General features: G+C 56.5%; 1 protein-coding gene across 1 annotated transcript in view; it reads right to left on the bottom strand.

The window, feature by feature from the left end:
* LOC111158720 (ribosomal protein S6 kinase A2) overlaps nucleotides 1-15,557 on the bottom strand; it is a 147,643-nt gene that overhangs the window by 61,555 nt on the left and 70,531 nt on the right. Inside the window, 1 exon segment of the mRNA XM_022520947.1 lies at nucleotides 11,262-11,343. Coding sequence (XP_022376655.1) covers nucleotides 11,262-11,343 — 82 coding nt within the window.

Genomic DNA, 15,557 nt, shown 5'->3' with positions numbered 1-15,557 from the left:
AAACATCACCAAGCGTCTCTGAGGTGATGCCGTGCACTTCAGATCAAGTAGATGGGCTATGCGTGACGCGGGACCCTCTCTGGACGACACTAAACTTGATGGAGTGATTCAAGTCATCAGTCTCTTACTATAAAGACCTGCGGGTCCCTTTGTAAGTAATAAGTCACCCGCAGGGTGCTGTTTAGTATGGAGTGAGCTACGGGCCCTACCACTCCTCCATCCAAGAGTATTAGCATACGCTTATGAACGACCCTGGCTTGGGTCATTAAGGGCTACAAAATGGCGGTCTTCTCATTTCTGACGGACCTGGAAATCAAGAGGAAGATGGCTTCTCTCTGTCCCTGAGGACAAGTAGGCACTAGGGATTTTTAAAAAATTAGTGTTTCATCAATTACATCATTATTCTTTTCGCTGCTGACATTGTCCAAACTGTAGCCATCTGGGAATACAGACGGCATTCGTTTTGAGGCAAAAATAAACACGCCCAACAGGATCACCGCTTGAGAAGAAGAATAACCCCCAGGATTCCCATAAGCACATGGATACACCAAGGGCAGTGACCTTGTACCATCCCACAAGAGCAGAGGGAGATCTCCTCCCAGAGTCCTACACGGGACCAGTATAAGTATTGCTTTACCGGACCAGGCATTTAATTCATCTACATTTTGGCTTTGTGATGCATACTTTAAAAGTTTTCATTGGAGAAATGGTTCCCAAACAACGACTGTAATAAAAAAAAAGGGGGGAAATGGCGAGCGCTGGGAAGGACGGAGCGGAAGTCGGAGCCCTCGCACAGAAGCCAGTCGAATGTGGAAAACAAAGTGCCTGTCCCTCCAACAGGAAAGCCAGGACTGCTGCACGACCCAGCAACTCCACTCTTAGGCTTACGGCCCGAAGCACGGAAGCCGGACGCTCACACAGGTGCCCGCGCACCCGCACTCCCAGCCACGTCGCTCACAACACCAGAGGAAAGGAGCCAAGCATCTGCCAGCGATGAGCAGGTACACGACAGGTGAGCAGGTACACGACGCGAGCTCCGTCTGGACGGTGGCGAGATGCTCCTCCTTAAACGGGACTAGAATTCCGACGTGCGCCGCAGCCGGGAGGAGCCCTGAACACGCCACACAGAGCCAAACCCGCCGGACGCTGCGGAACGAAGACTCTAGGACTCTGTCCATGTGGGGTCCCTTCAGCTATCAGACTCCAGGAGACACACGGGGACGGGAGGGAGCCGGGGGCTGGCGCAGGGTCAGCGGACAGACCTTCTGTTTGTGGAGCACAGTTTGGGGTCTAGAGAGTGGCGCGAAGGGTGTAATTCCACTTACAAGTGGTGACAACGGTCCGTACGCTGCTACGTGCACTTCGGGACACTTACAGGAAACAGACGTCCCTCGCTCCTGGTCACGGGATGGCCTCCCGCCTCGGCTCTGCTTATGCTTCACCCTTGCTTCTAGTACCCACGCCCTCCGGGGCCCCCCTTCGCTCCAGGGCCATGGCCAAGTGCTCCTCGTCTGCCTGCTGGGGCAGGGCAGCCGCTGGCGACAGCGACCTGGAGCGCGCAGCCTGGCTCTGTTGCTCAGCGGGCAGGCTGCTCTCACGAGGTCACGGGGACGAGGACGAGGGGCAGCGTGCGAATCCTCCCTGCATACCCCGTGCTCGCGCTCGCTGGTGGGGTGGGCTTGACCGGGGACGCCCGGGGCTTTCTCTGATCTTCCTCTCAGTCCCCCGCTGGTCTGCTCCCGTACCAGCACCAGGCCCTGGTGACTACAGTGGCCTCGGTGTCCCTCAGGATCAGAAGCCACGAGTTAGCAGGGAGGGCTGTGGGCAGAGCTGCAGGCCGCCCCGTGGCACCAGCACTGCCCGGCCGTCTCTGCGCCCCCACAGTCCCCAACTCCCAGCACCAGAGCACCAGGCGGGGAGTGGGGGGACCTGGCTCGCCATCGTCCATGCCCTGAGCGACACAAAGTGGGTCCTCCCCTGTCTGGACCAGTGCAGTGGGACTGCACGCTCCCCGGGCCTTAGGGAGCACGTCATCGAGCCCTGCGTTCATGGGAGAGCAGACAAGGCTCGCTGTAGAGAGAAGGTGGCCCAGGCCGGGCCGGATGGTGCCACAGCCTTTCCCGGAGCACATCTTGCTGGGGCCAAGGTGCACCATCGCTGCTGGAAACAGACTCCAGCCTCGAGGAGAACACATACCCTCGGGACACAAAGGAGACCCAAAGCAGCCTCGGCTAGAAGTGAGCTGTGGGCAAGGGCTGCAAGGTGGGGACTGTCGCCCCAGGACCTGTGTGGAGCACGGTGCTCTGAGTGAAGTCGGTCCCTGGGCGTAACTGCAGCCTCGAATGGCCGAGCCGTGAGCCCCGGGTTCAGGTCCCGCTCTCCTCGGAGGTCATGGTCATTGTGGGCAAGCCTTTTAGGAGGTTGGGGGGCAGGATCTCGTCTTGCCTTCCCGTTCATCATTTGTGAGTCGCCGTCCGGGGAGCGAGGCTCTGCTCGGTGTCCGTTCTCTCTTTCGTGTAAACAGAAGACGGGCCGCGGGACGGCGGAGGGGCGGGTGCCCAAGGCACAGCACGGGCTCCTCGTGAGGCGAGAAGACACCGACCCCGGGACATGGTCAGTGCCCCTGCTCCTCAGAAACGGGACCACCGGACGGCGAAGGCACAGTGCTCCCCGCCTGATCTCGAGTTTCCTTCTCCTCCTGCCCACTCCCTGTCCGATGTGTGTCCGTCTTCTCTGTGTGGCCCAAGGAAGCAAAGCCGCGGACTGTCCCCAGTGAGGAAGTGTCCCCGCGGGAGCCGCGGTGTGGACACGGCAGTGAGGGGCACCCCCGGAGGCCTCTCTGTGCGTGTGGGAGCTGGGACGGGGTCCGGAGAAGCAGGAGGGACGCTGAGGGGAAGGCAGAGCTGTACACTGCGGGCACGTCCCACGAGTGACCGTGGGGCCATGGGACTGCCCCTCCTAATGCAGTTAGAAGCCCTTCAAAGCTGCCCACTGTGTGCACCCACACATGTCCCCGCGCCCCAGGCCTGGGCTGCCTCCTCACAGAGAGGAGCTCGTCGCTGCCTCCGGGTGGCCTCCCGGGGGTGTCCCTTATCTCAGCGGAGCAGGCCAGGCTGACAGGGCCCAGGGGACCGCAGTCTCCTGTCCCCTGAGGTGTGTCCTCCTCTGGGAGAAGACTCTGTCCCACTGGCCGTCCTCCGACAAGATCCGGGGACGCAGAGTAGCTAAGGAAGGGTCTCCACGTTCCACACCCGCCTAGCACCACCTCACAAGGCTTAATCCTCAACGCTGGCTCAGAGCATCTAAAAATCTTCTAAATAGGGTTGATCTTATCATTGTCTTAGATCTGGTAGGCCTGAGGAAACCCGCTTAGCCATGTACCTGAATACTGTGTTGGCAATGGAAGCCGGCGGCCTAAGAAGCCTCAAGTGAAAAAATTAGAAAAAGATCTTACATTTAAATTTCTAAGGAACTGTCGAGTGATAGTGGAAAAAAAATATGTATTTCCTCCCTACCTTTTACACAAAAACAAATTCCAGATCTACTAAAGAGTTAAGTGTTAAAAAAAAATCAATCATGTTAATGACAACAAAGAGGAACGCCCATCCGATGTCCGGGCGGGAATCTGGTTCCTAAAAGCAACGGAGAATGACACAGGGAAGAGGGAGAGATTGACTCACAAACGTGAGATCGTGACATTAAAAGGCCAGTAAAGTGCGGGGACGTTGCGTGAGGCAAACGGAGAGAAGGCCAGCAGGCTCCGTAAATGCAGGGGACTTGAGGGATGGTAGAAACGAGCCACAGCTCCGGTGGGAGACGCATCCACACACCTGTGCCCCGACAGCGACTCCGCAGGTATGCATGGGTCCTCCAGGAGGCGGGAGGCAGGCTGTGTGCACACGGCGCACGCCTCGGTCAGTGCTGAGACAGCGTTCCTGACCGATCATGTCCTGGGACCCGCAGGGCAGTGGTTCCCCAGAGCAGTGCCCTCGGCCATGAGCCCACGTGTGGGGTCCCCCTGTTCTCCGGCTCTGTGGATTCCGTCCAACCGAGCAGAGCCCATGCTCTGCCCACCCTGATCCCTCTCCCTGTCCTGCTGGTCACTCTCGGGCCAGAGCCAGGGATGGCAGAAAGGCCTGGACGGGCGGCTCTGCCACTGGACAGGCAGCCACGGGGCATCCCGGCATGACGAAAGACGCGGGCACGGACAGCAAATGCGTCACCGTCTGGCACTGTCTCTAAGCTGCCTTTGGGAAAGCTTAGGGCACTGAGGGATTTTGAGTCCTAGGACTCAGATGCATCAAAAAGAAAGCCCGGAGAGAGGCTCCCTCCATCCCTGCATCACTACGGCGTCAGTAAGTCACAGAACTGGGGAGAGATGTCGCGAGCTAAGCCAAGAGACTGTCCCATCAGCCGGAGTGAAACGCCAGTAGCCATCTCACTGGGCAGCTCTAGGCTGGTGCAGAACTGGGGTTCAGGCCTTGTTTTCTCCCTGGGATGTTTGTTCCTGGGATGTGACAGGTGAGTCTGGAATTGAGTGGGGCTTGCTACTATGGACGTAAAGAGAAAAATATTCCAAGCTATTTTGAGATTCATTAACAAACCATGCATATTGGGGATACCGAAGCGTGTTTTGTTTTGTATTTCAACCCTGTAATTGTGGTAGCCCTGAAACATGGAGGATTGGGGGTGTGGTTTTCACAGTGGGCTTTGCTCCAGACAGCCATCCACGTCCTCTGGTGCCAGCGGCGACCTTCATGTGTCCTTCAGCCCCCATGGCCGTGGCAGCGCCAAGTACCAAGATGAGTATGGAGATGCCCAGAGATGCACCCCGCTGTGAAGGGCACAGTTTCCTTCCTGGGAAAACAGGGGAGGAGGAGCACCGTGGGCTCAGTCTGCTGGAAGGACACGCGATACAAAATAGAGCTGCTTTCTGGAAACGCTCTCTTTTTTTGAATCAGACCAACATCTGCATGACTCCAAGCCCGATATTCCTTTAGGCAACTTCAGATGTACCTACTCTGGGCTCATGAGGAATTTAACATTTAGGACATTCCAACCTGTTAATTTTTTTACTTAACCACTTGCTCTGTTCTGGAGTTTTAGGAGTTAAAAGGTGGCGAACAGCCCCTTTGCTGGTAACAAAATATCTCAATATCCACAGTCCTTTGACATGTCCTGTCCAGTGAGAAACGGAAATGCAAGGGCTATTTCTGCCCGCAGCCTAACGGCTTCGCACCTTGGAGGGGACAGGTCCTGAACCTCGAGGCCACCTCTTGGAACCGACATTTCCACCCTCCAGACACGTCCCCAGACCTGAGAGGCGGCCAGTCCGGTCTGAGAGAGCCAGTTGGGAATGCTCGTGTAGGACGGGCGTCCCCGCGCAGGCGGGAGGAGAGCTCAGGCTCGGCTCAGCACCGTGACCCCTGCTCCCTGCTTCCTTCCCTAGCCCCCAGAAACCCACTGGGTCAGAAATTACACCCCAAGCAGTCTCCCAGATGCAGACGAAAATTTGTCCTCACACGATACTTTGAATCTTCAGAAGTCGAATTCATAGCTAAAAGTGGCCTCCCGGGAGAAGGCGCGTTGCTGGTGTTCGGGGCCAAAGCTCTGGATCATTCTTCAGTCCAGAGAAGGAAGGAAGGAAGAAAACCATCACTCATGAAAATTAAAATGGTAACCACGTTAGTTACCGTACGAAGATCTGTGTTCTTCTCTGTATCAGGTTATGTAAAGAGAACGGGACACGGTTACTTAGGTCACTTATTGACTGAAGAAACTTTTGGTGGATCAGCCTCCAGCCCGTTTCCCTTCCGCCTCCATGTTTACATTTACAGTAGAGACGACAGTGTAATCTTTAGTTGTCGTCTTTTTCCCACCATGTCCCACTCTTTAACCTGTCTACAACCCAAGAAACACAAACAAACGATTCTGGTACAAACGAACGGATGGAACCCGAGGGACCCAGGTGCCGTAGGTGACGCGCCGGGTCCCGGCCGGTGACGTCTACCTAAGGTGCACGGTGCCTCCAGGAGGCCCGAGAAAGAAGCCAGGGAGGCGTAAGGGGGAGTCGCTGTCCTTTCTCTTTCTGTCCCAGAACACGCAGTGGGAAACAACTCCTAAACAGAAAGGCCCGAGGACATCAGCCACGGCTTCCTGGTCCGGAAATGACCGCCCGGGCGTGTCGGGGGGATGGGCAGGGTCCGCAGCGCTGCCCACCGTGGGCGGTGGCACCCAGCTTCACCGCGCTACCAGGAGCGGCACCTGGAACGTGCGCTTGCGACCTGCTTCACTCTCCTCCTCCCCGGAACCCGCAGTTCTCCGATGTGGACCGAGTGACTCTCGTGAATCTGCTAGAGATGAACCTGCTCCGGCGAAGGCACGAGTCGAAGCCCAGGTTCTGAGTGTGTCCGCATCTCAGGACAAAGCGCGTTGGTGTAAGAGAAACAGAATCAACAGGACGGTGTGGGAAATCACATTCTGAGGTCTGAGGCCCCCGGGGCTGGGCCCGATGCCGTCATCAGCGTTTATGTGACCGCAGTGTCCCTCCCAGGCGCCACACGCTCTGCGCTCCCCGCGCATCTGCGGACGTCATCGGAGCTCTACTTCGTAAAGAAAGGACGGTCGAGGAGCAGAAACAGCCCTGACCAGTGAACCGAGGCGCTCGGAAGGCGGCCAGGTCTACGTCCTCCATCCTTGCGGCTGGTGGTCCTCCCACCGCGGCCGACAAACACATTTGCCGTGACCGTAACCGGCCAGGAGTCACGGAACTGCTCAACAAAGAGATTTTGCCAGAATAATGTATTTTCCCCTTCAATCAATAGGACAGAATAATACTTAATTCCTTCAAAGCGGGAAATGCCCAACTTTGGGCTGAGAAAGTTCACTTTCAGGGCCGACGGCTGAAAAATGAGTTCAGCACGGCAGCGCAGGTTAAGTCCCATCAGGAAATTATTATCACAAAGAACGTCCTTCCCTCAGGAAGCCCTTCCTGGTGGCAGAGGATGGCCCAGGGCAAGGGGACAGGCCTACACTGAGAGCCTGGGCGCGGGCCGAGCCTTTGGGCTCCTACGCAGCTTCCAGTCCTTCCCAGCAACGAACACCGCGGTAGCTGCAGACCCTGGGCCAGAGGAAGACGGGATTCTTCCTACCCATATGGCAGTCACCGTCTGGCCTCCCTCCATCCTCCGGCACGCAACCCGACCCACCCAAATCGGGACAGGAAAAGTCCAAACACATCTCTAGTGTCACGGAGAAAAGGAGCAGAGCTGAGGACAGCTGACACTGACCTTTGCCATGAAGGTACTTCCCGCGTCAGCAACACTATGGGCAGGTACTCACACGGCATCACCCCATTCTAAGTAGGAGGACACGGGGACAGGAGAGGCTCCCCATGGCAACGCCGCACACAGAGGTGAAGCAGGACATGTCCATGGCCCAGGTGTGTGTCCCGATCGCAGTATCGGGGTCCTCTCCCTTGGGGGGGTGACGAATTCTCATGCAGAGAATTCGTCACTAGACCAACCGACTCAGAACTTCGGGGGTGGCCCCCAATTCCAGCCAGGGCCACGCTTGGGAGCCACTGTTCCTAGGGGGGATGGCAGTCCCTACTTGCTGACTGACTAATCAGGGGACGGACCTGGGGCTGTCTTCATTCCTGGTCTCTTGCTCGGGGCCAGGCTTGCGGTCATTTGAGCCCCACTCCCTTACAACACGAATGCGGCGTCCACCTTCCGACTCGCAGTGCTTGGAACGCTTTATGTGGAACTGTTCCAGGGACAACGCTGTGCTGAGTAATGAGTACGGAGTTATGGAAGAAAGGGGAACATTCGCAAAAGGTCCTTAATCGGCGGGAGGCAAGCCGCTCCGCCCCGCGAGGCGGGAGAAGGTGCTGGAACACGAGGGCGGGGCTGGTGGGGGCGGCGAGCTCGTCACACCCTCCTCGCAGCGCAGCAGTTGACATTTCCCTCACGACTGACGTGCCACCTCCTTAAAGAAAGGGGGCGGGCGCCCGACAGCTGCACAATCACGAAAAGCTAAAACAGAGCTGTCAGACCATCATCCTTCTGTCAAGGCATTTGGAATCTCACTGACAACAATTCTCTCCCGCACACACGACAGTCGCCGTGTTTTTGAGAAACAATCTGGAGTTTCAGGACGATCTCCGCAGTCCTCCGCCCCCTTCTCACTATCAAACTCCTCGCGTTCTCGCCCTGGGGGCTTGTCTGTACGTTCCGGTGTGGCTGGCAGGTGGGGAGCATCACGGCCACAGTCACCGCGTTCCTTGTCTCTCCACGCTCCGCGGGTGACTCACCAGCCTGCACCGGCCCACGCGAAGGTGGAGAGATCGGGAGACCTTGGGCTCGTGGAGGGCAGAGGTGGCGGCGTCCAGCCGATTTCAGCAGTCCTGAGCCGAGCCTCTTTCGTGCGTGAGGAAGGGGGAGGCTCAGCGAGCCGCGGCGTCCTCTCCCTGCGGTGCACGCAGACACCTGGCCTCCTTCCTGCACATGCTCTGTCCTCCTATGATGTGTCCAAGGACCACCCCTCCTGAGGCACTGCATTGCAAACGTTTATAGTCTTTCTTAAACTTTTAAATTTGAATTCAATTAATTAACCTATACTGCACTACCAGCTCCAGAGGCCGAGATCAGTGATCATCAGTTGCCTAGAACGCCCAGGGCTCATCACACCACCTGTCCTCCCGAGTGCCCCTCACCCAGTTTCCCCGTCCCCCCCGCCAAGCAACCCTGTTTGTTTCCTTTGATGAAGAAAGAGTCTCATGGTTCATCTCTCTCTGATCTCATCTTGTTTTATTTTTTCCTCTCTTCCCCTATGGTCCTCTGTTTTCTTAAATTCCACATATCAGTAAGATCTTATGATGATTATCTTTCTCCGATTGACTTATTTCGCTCAGCATAACACCCTCTAGTTCCAACCACATCGTTGCAAATGCCAAGATTTCATTTTTTTTTGATGACCAAGTAGTAATCCATTGTATATATATACCACCTTTTTATTTTCTCTCTCTTTTTTAAAAGATTTTATTTATTTATTTGACAGACAGAGATCACAAGTAGGCAGTGAGGCAGGCAGAGAGAGAGAGGAGGAAGCAGGCTCCCTGCTAAGCAGAGAGCCCGACGCGGGGCTCGATCCCAGGATCCTGGGATCGTGACCTGAGCTAAAGGTAGAGGCTTTAACCCACTGAGCCACCCAGATGCCCCTTTTTCTCTTAAGAAAATAAATCTCCATCACATTTCTGGAAAAAAAAAAATGTATTCTTTTGTGAGGGACCATTCCGGAAAGCGGAAGCAGTAAGGACGTCCAATGTGTGGTTTGAAACGCAGCTCTGAAAGGAGCACAAGGACATGGAGAATTGACCTCTTTTATGTGCACACGGCTCATTCTCACACGTGAAAACAATTTTACATCATCAAACACAGGGTCCAGAGTATTTTGCAAATAACTTGACATTAAAAAAGTCAAACAGTTTTATTTCTGTTGAGAACTTAAAATATAGAGCATAGGGAAGAAAACAAAAGCTATCAGTTACCTTGAGACTGTCCTCATTTGGCCTGTTTCCTACCAGCACGACGTGTCCCTCCTCGCTGCTCACATACGCACGGACCTGTACCGACCGGGAGGCTCGTGCTTTTAAAACTATGATGCGCTCTGCAGACACCGCGTTCCACTCCATCTGACCCGTGTGACATGGGCTCCAGGGCACTTTCTGAAGCACACCGGGTTGGCCTCCAAACAAATGTGGAATCACTTAGTGATTCACTAAGCTGGCGTGCCTAGCACGAGCTGAGAGGTCAAGGTCAGCGCTGATCGAGTGCTGGCTGAGCCCCGGGTTAGACAGCGCGACATCTGGCTCCTTCGCTTGATGCTGGGCCTTCAGAGCAGGTGCGCGGTCTCGGATTCCCTGACCGCGGTTCCGACATCCCTCCTACTTTTCCTTCCCTCTCCTTCCAGGGCAGGGGACGGTGAGGTCATATTTGAGGGGAAGAAGGGATGGTTGTGATTAAAGGGAAAAGGAACCATTTAAGGTCCCATCCTTGAACAACCGCCTTTGGAAGGACACTTCTCCTTGGAATACCTAGGATGCGTAAGTCTGTATTTATTTGGCTCACGAATTCCTGGCCGGCATTTCGTGCTTTGTGTTACCAGCCAAGGGTAAGGGACGTGTGTGCAGAGAACAATATGGCCCTTGCCTTGCCGCCTGGAATGTACTGCTGAGGACATCGTCTTAAGACCTAAAGAGTCATACGCTGCCCTGGCATCTTTGAGCCCCACAGAGCCCAAAGGCCTAACTGCCAGCCCCCTGCCCTTGACGGAGACCTCCCCACCCTGGGAGAAGGGCCTCCAACCCTGCGGTTTCCAGATACGCTCGAGCAGCTGTACCCCAGCTGGTCCTTCGCAGGCTTCCGCTCCCTGCCAGAGTACAGAATGATTCGACAGGCCCAGCACGTGCTCCGCGGGCACCAGGGGTCACCTTGTCTTCTAGCTGCTACAAAGCTGGCCTCCTCCAGCCTGTCCTCCGTGGCTCCGCTCCTCCCCAGGCTGTGGGGACTGCGTACGACCAGGAAAGTCTGCCACACCTGCCCAGGGCCTGCTGTGTGTGCCGGGGCACTTCGCCCGCTCACGGGACCGGCCTCTCCCTCCCTACGGGGTGAGCCGGTGCCGCTTGGCTCTTCCGTGCTGTTGGCTACGGGGCTATGAGCCAGGAGTGGGGCTCACTCTGCAGCGTCACTTTGACCGTGTCTAGTGCTTACCCCTCCCTGGGGGCGGGGGTGGGCCTTGCTAGAATCAGGTGCTCCTGATTCTAAAACCCAGCCAAGGGGACCCAAGGGAAGTGCCAGAGCCGTGAATCACGTTTTTTGGGAAACTGAGCGATGTGGTCTCACTGAGGACTCGGGCTGCGCCGTGGTCCACATGCCGCCGTCTGACCTGTTTCTGCTTCCCTCCCCGATGTGCTTCTTTGCGAATGGCACGCCACAGCCGACACATGTGGGGGAACGGTATTTACGCAGTATGACTTTCTCTCTGAAAATTGCGGCAGTGTCGCGGGGCTGGGTTAAATGTTCGGGGAAATGTTTGTACTCTTTACCGTCAGCAGAGAGAAACGCGTCTGATACGCTCCTTTACAGACAGCTTCAGAAATCACGCGAAACTAGATCGAATGTGTACTCAGGCAAGCGGCCGGCAGAGCACAGACCACGGCAGCTCGTCTCAAACACGGCCAGCCCCCGGGAAGTGCTCACCTTTCAGGGTAGCTTTCTTGAGGACCTTCATTGCGTACAGCTGGCCAGCGTCCGAGCCCTTGGTCTTCCGCACCAGGAACACCTGGTAAAGAGAGCAGGGACATCTGAGGTTGGGGGAAGACGGTGGACTCGGCCTTATGTGAGTTAACAGAACGATACATGGGGGGCTTAGGGGGAAAAATCCAGTAAAGTAAATACGCAAAAGTTCCTCCAGCATCTGAGCTGCCCCGACCAACGTCGTCTAATTGACCTCAACTCTGTGATGGACAGTGTCACGTGTGTGCTGAAGAATGGTTTGTTTTCGGTACCACTTTCTCCTAAATGTTTTCTATCGGAGGGAACACCACCCTCCTGGAACAAACAAACAAACACCGGTTGTTCAGAAATGCAAATGATATTCAGAAATCTCAAGGCAGATCCTTTGGTTTGTTCCAAACACATCGCTGTAAACCCCCGCTGGGAGGGCCACCCGAGCGTCCGTGCCACTCACACGGAGGACACTCTGATGCTCAAGACAAACTCAGTTCTCTTATTTTCAGCTTTCTTCACCCAAAATTTAGCTTCGAGCAGAGTTAAATTTATATAGTTTCTTCTTCTTCTTCCTCTTCTTTTTAATAGAATTTGTTTCTAAATGGCTCTTAGAGACACTCGTGTGGATCTTTAATGCATTTTTGAAGCACATTTTGAAGTACAACATTGAAGAAAACCAAAAAGAAAACTGAGCTTGGGGTCATAGACAACGATTGCTGAACACAATGAGTAAAGTAAACGCACCACGGGGCGCTGATGGGAGACGCAAACATGCACTGGCGGGAGACAGACGGCCACGGGGACCACACCTGTACCAGTGGAGGGGCCACCGCAGGGGTGATGGGGACCCACTCTCTGCCCCAAATGCCTGCCTCGTGAGGCTTCGTGGAGCCAGAGAGACCTGCCCCTGCCCATGCCTCTGGGGACGCAGCGCCGCTAGTGTGGGGTCACAGGGTGGCCCCTGGGGGACAGAGACCCGTGTGGGGCCGGCGGGCCGGGCTGCAGGGTCGCTCCGGGGGACATAGACCTGCGCGCAGGGTTTGCTCTCTCACAGCTTCCCCCTCGGGGAGAGCAAAGGGGAAGAAGGCGGCGGAGGGCAGGGTGCTCAGAGCAAGGACCTCCCTTCCTCACAGGACCCCGCTCGGTGTCTGCTCTGTGACCTGGAAGACACGACATCCCCGCACAGGAACGCGGGTTCAGGGAGTCCGTCCTCGGTTCGCCGTGTGCTCTCCAGCCCGGGAGGCGGCTCCTGACCCGGAGCGTCCTGGCCCGGGAACAGCTCCTGCCCAGCTCCTTCCCAGCCGTTCCCGGCACTCGGGTCACAGACTGGGGTCAATGCCAAGGATACCTGCCTCCCCCGCCCAGGAAAAATGAGGGCAAGAGGGACAAGCCGGCCCCACTGGATGCTGCCTCTGGGAATGAGGGCCAGGCAGCCAGGACAGTTAGAAGCAGGTTCCCCTTTGGATTTGGGCTACTCTGCCACTGAGCATTACTATTTATCCTTGGGGGACATGTGACATGTCTACACCATCGGCTGGATGAAGCCGGCTGTGGCGCAGGCCCCCGGGGAGAAGGTCTGGGGTCTCACGGCCACACAGGGTGAGACACAAGCCTGTGCAGACAGGGGCTCTGCATGGGATATCCTGCCAGGTATGAGCCTCCCGACGGGTGAGGAGAGCTGCCCCAGCCGGGGTCAGAAGGCCGAGCTGTGCAGAGAAAACTCTAGTGCCCGACGTGTTACGTCCTCTGACTCATGGGAAGTCATGCGCTCTGCAGTGTGTCTGCACACGCTCTGGTCCCCTCAGGTCTCCAAGCCCTGTCCCCAGGCTGATGCAGGCCCGCGGACAGAGGGGAGCAGCCAGGATTTGCGCGTTGGGCAGCAAGCCAGTGAGCAGGTGGGAGAGGCTGGGGGACCCCCTGAGGGGCCTGGGCCCGAGCATCAGTGCCCAGCATCCCAGAAAGAAAGCTGTGACCTAAAAGGCATGGGGCTGAGGGGCAGGGGTGTCCGTGGTGGGAAGGGGCTTTTGGCTAAACAACGACTCTAGCCGAGCGGGAGTGTGGCCTCTGGGTGCAGAACACTGCAAAGCTGGACCAAAACACTCCAGCTGAGCCCCGGCCATGGGGCCGAGGACGGCCGTGTGGGGCTGCGGGCCGAGCCAGCCTGGGCCCCTGAGTCAGGGTGCGGAGAAGCTGCCGTGGTTCCTTGCTCAAGCCCTCCGTGCACCTCCACTGGGGGCCGCGGACCTACCGACACTTCACAGTGAAGCCCACCGCTCAGCCCCAAGACGGGCGTTCTCAGAAGACCGGTAATGGCATTAAAACTGCTCTTCCAAGATGTGCAAGAGCGAAGCCGTCTTCTCTGCATTTTCATCCCTTTGTCCAACTCCTCCCCCGCAAGGTAAGGAGGGGTGTGCGACGTACATGGGGAACACACCCGAAAGCACACGTATGAGCTCAAGGACTTGCGGAGACCCTGTTCTGCCCAAGGCTGCCCTGGACGCCGAGTCCTCAGGGTCCACCATCCATTAAGAGTAGCGGAAATGATGTCAAATTTTGCATGAAGCATTGCTCATAAAACCATTTTCTCTTTTGTATTTCAGGCTTTTAAAAATGAGATGATTGATGGTGATGCTGTTTATACACACGTGTCATTAAAAGAGCTCTTCCATTTCTGGAAAGAGCTGGAAGAAACTCCATTCTCGCCGTGCTCACGAAGCCCGCACTGTGCGCCGGGCCGTGGGGTACGACTGGAACCACAGCGGGAGGGACCCCTGGGTAAGCAGGCCCAACAGGAGGCAAACAGAGCCTTGAGGGCACAAGCTACGGTGCCATCAATGCCACAGTGAATATGGTCACGAGTGCGAAGACGGGCTCAGCCACAGGTGGCCGCTCCTGACCGCCGCCCCGTGCCGCTGCCTCTGGGGCTGGACGCGCATGTTCAGGAACACATTCCGTTGCAGGGAGGTAAGGTCTGGATCATCCCAGTAATTTCAGCACCTACAACAGCCAACCTTCTGCCTCTAACCCAGATTTAACACGCTCCTCAGTCCGTTCCGACTGCTTCTTTAGCGGCGCAGCATGTAGCATGCAAGGACGCTGCTTGGGGACACACAGAGACAGATCCCGGGTCATTCTACATCACCCCAACTCTTCAGGAGTCGTCGTAATCAGTGAAGCCACCGCCTGATCCAGCAAACTTCTCAGCTCTGAGAGCTGCAGCGCCGCGACGGGTCGGCAGTGCTCTCCCACACGGGAGCCGGCTGGGGGGCGGCCACGCACCCGCAGGGGATGCCACCGGATGCCGGATCCTTCCTCCAAAGGAAGACATTTAAACACCCGTTCTTACGTGCTACCAACTAACTGACAGGACAGCAAGGGCCTGTTTTTGTTTGGTTGATCCCGTCTCACAAGGTGGGAATTGTCATCTGCCTATCTCCCTGAATATTTCAAAGAAAAGAATGTTCCCACACCGACCCCTGGTGTTCACCTATGAGGGACACCAAAGAACGGGGAAGGGGAGGGGAAGGAGGGCGACGGCAACACTTTTGGACTCTCTGGAGGGCTCCAACGCCTCTCCTGCCTGCAGACTCTCAAGGAGCACCTGGTCCGCACCAGGCCCCTGACACCGGGACACACTGTGCCGCATCTTCCAGAGTTTCACTGTTTTCCCGATTCAATGCTTAAATCTCTTCGAGGACAAGGCTGTTTCTCCTGTCCAGGCACCGCTGCTTCCTTTGCTCTCTGGACAGCCTTGAAGTCATGATGGCTTGACAAATTACTAACGACCAGAGATGTTCTCCATTATTCCCAGCAAACTGCTCTGGCAAACTGGTTATTTTGCTTCCTGTACTTTGCAGGACTGACTCGGAGAGAAGAGCTCGTGCTGCCCTCCGTGTGGTCCTGCACGGGGCCCACAAGCCCCTGCCGTCCCTCCGAGAGATGCCACCAATAGGGAGTCATCCTCTGGGGTGTGGGGCTGCTTCCATCTGGGGACCAGTCCTCTGCTGCACAAGTAGAACATAGCAGCCAAGGGAGGATCCACCAGGGCCCCTGCCGTGGGTGGGACGGCAAAGGCCCCTGGGACAAGTCCGCCATTGGAAGCAGGCCTCAGTGTGAAGGCCGAGTGGTAGAGACAGCGCTTATTCCTTCCTGCAGCTCCAGCATCTGCAGTCACCGCACAGAGGAAAGACAGAACGGACGGGCCCGGTGACAGGTGAGCGGAGGGGCCCGGTGACAGGTGAACGGAGGGGCCCGGTGACAGGTGAA

Source organism: Enhydra lutris, unplaced genomic scaffold (genome assembly GCF_002288905.1).
Source record: "Enhydra lutris kenyoni isolate GAN:26980312 unplaced genomic scaffold, ASM228890v2 scaffoldscaffold62, whole genome shotgun sequence".
NCBI lineage: Eukaryota > Metazoa > Chordata > Mammalia > Carnivora > Mustelidae > Enhydra > Enhydra lutris.
Note: the sequence above shows the minus strand (reverse complement) of the source record. Positions and strands in the feature narration are given on the sequence as shown.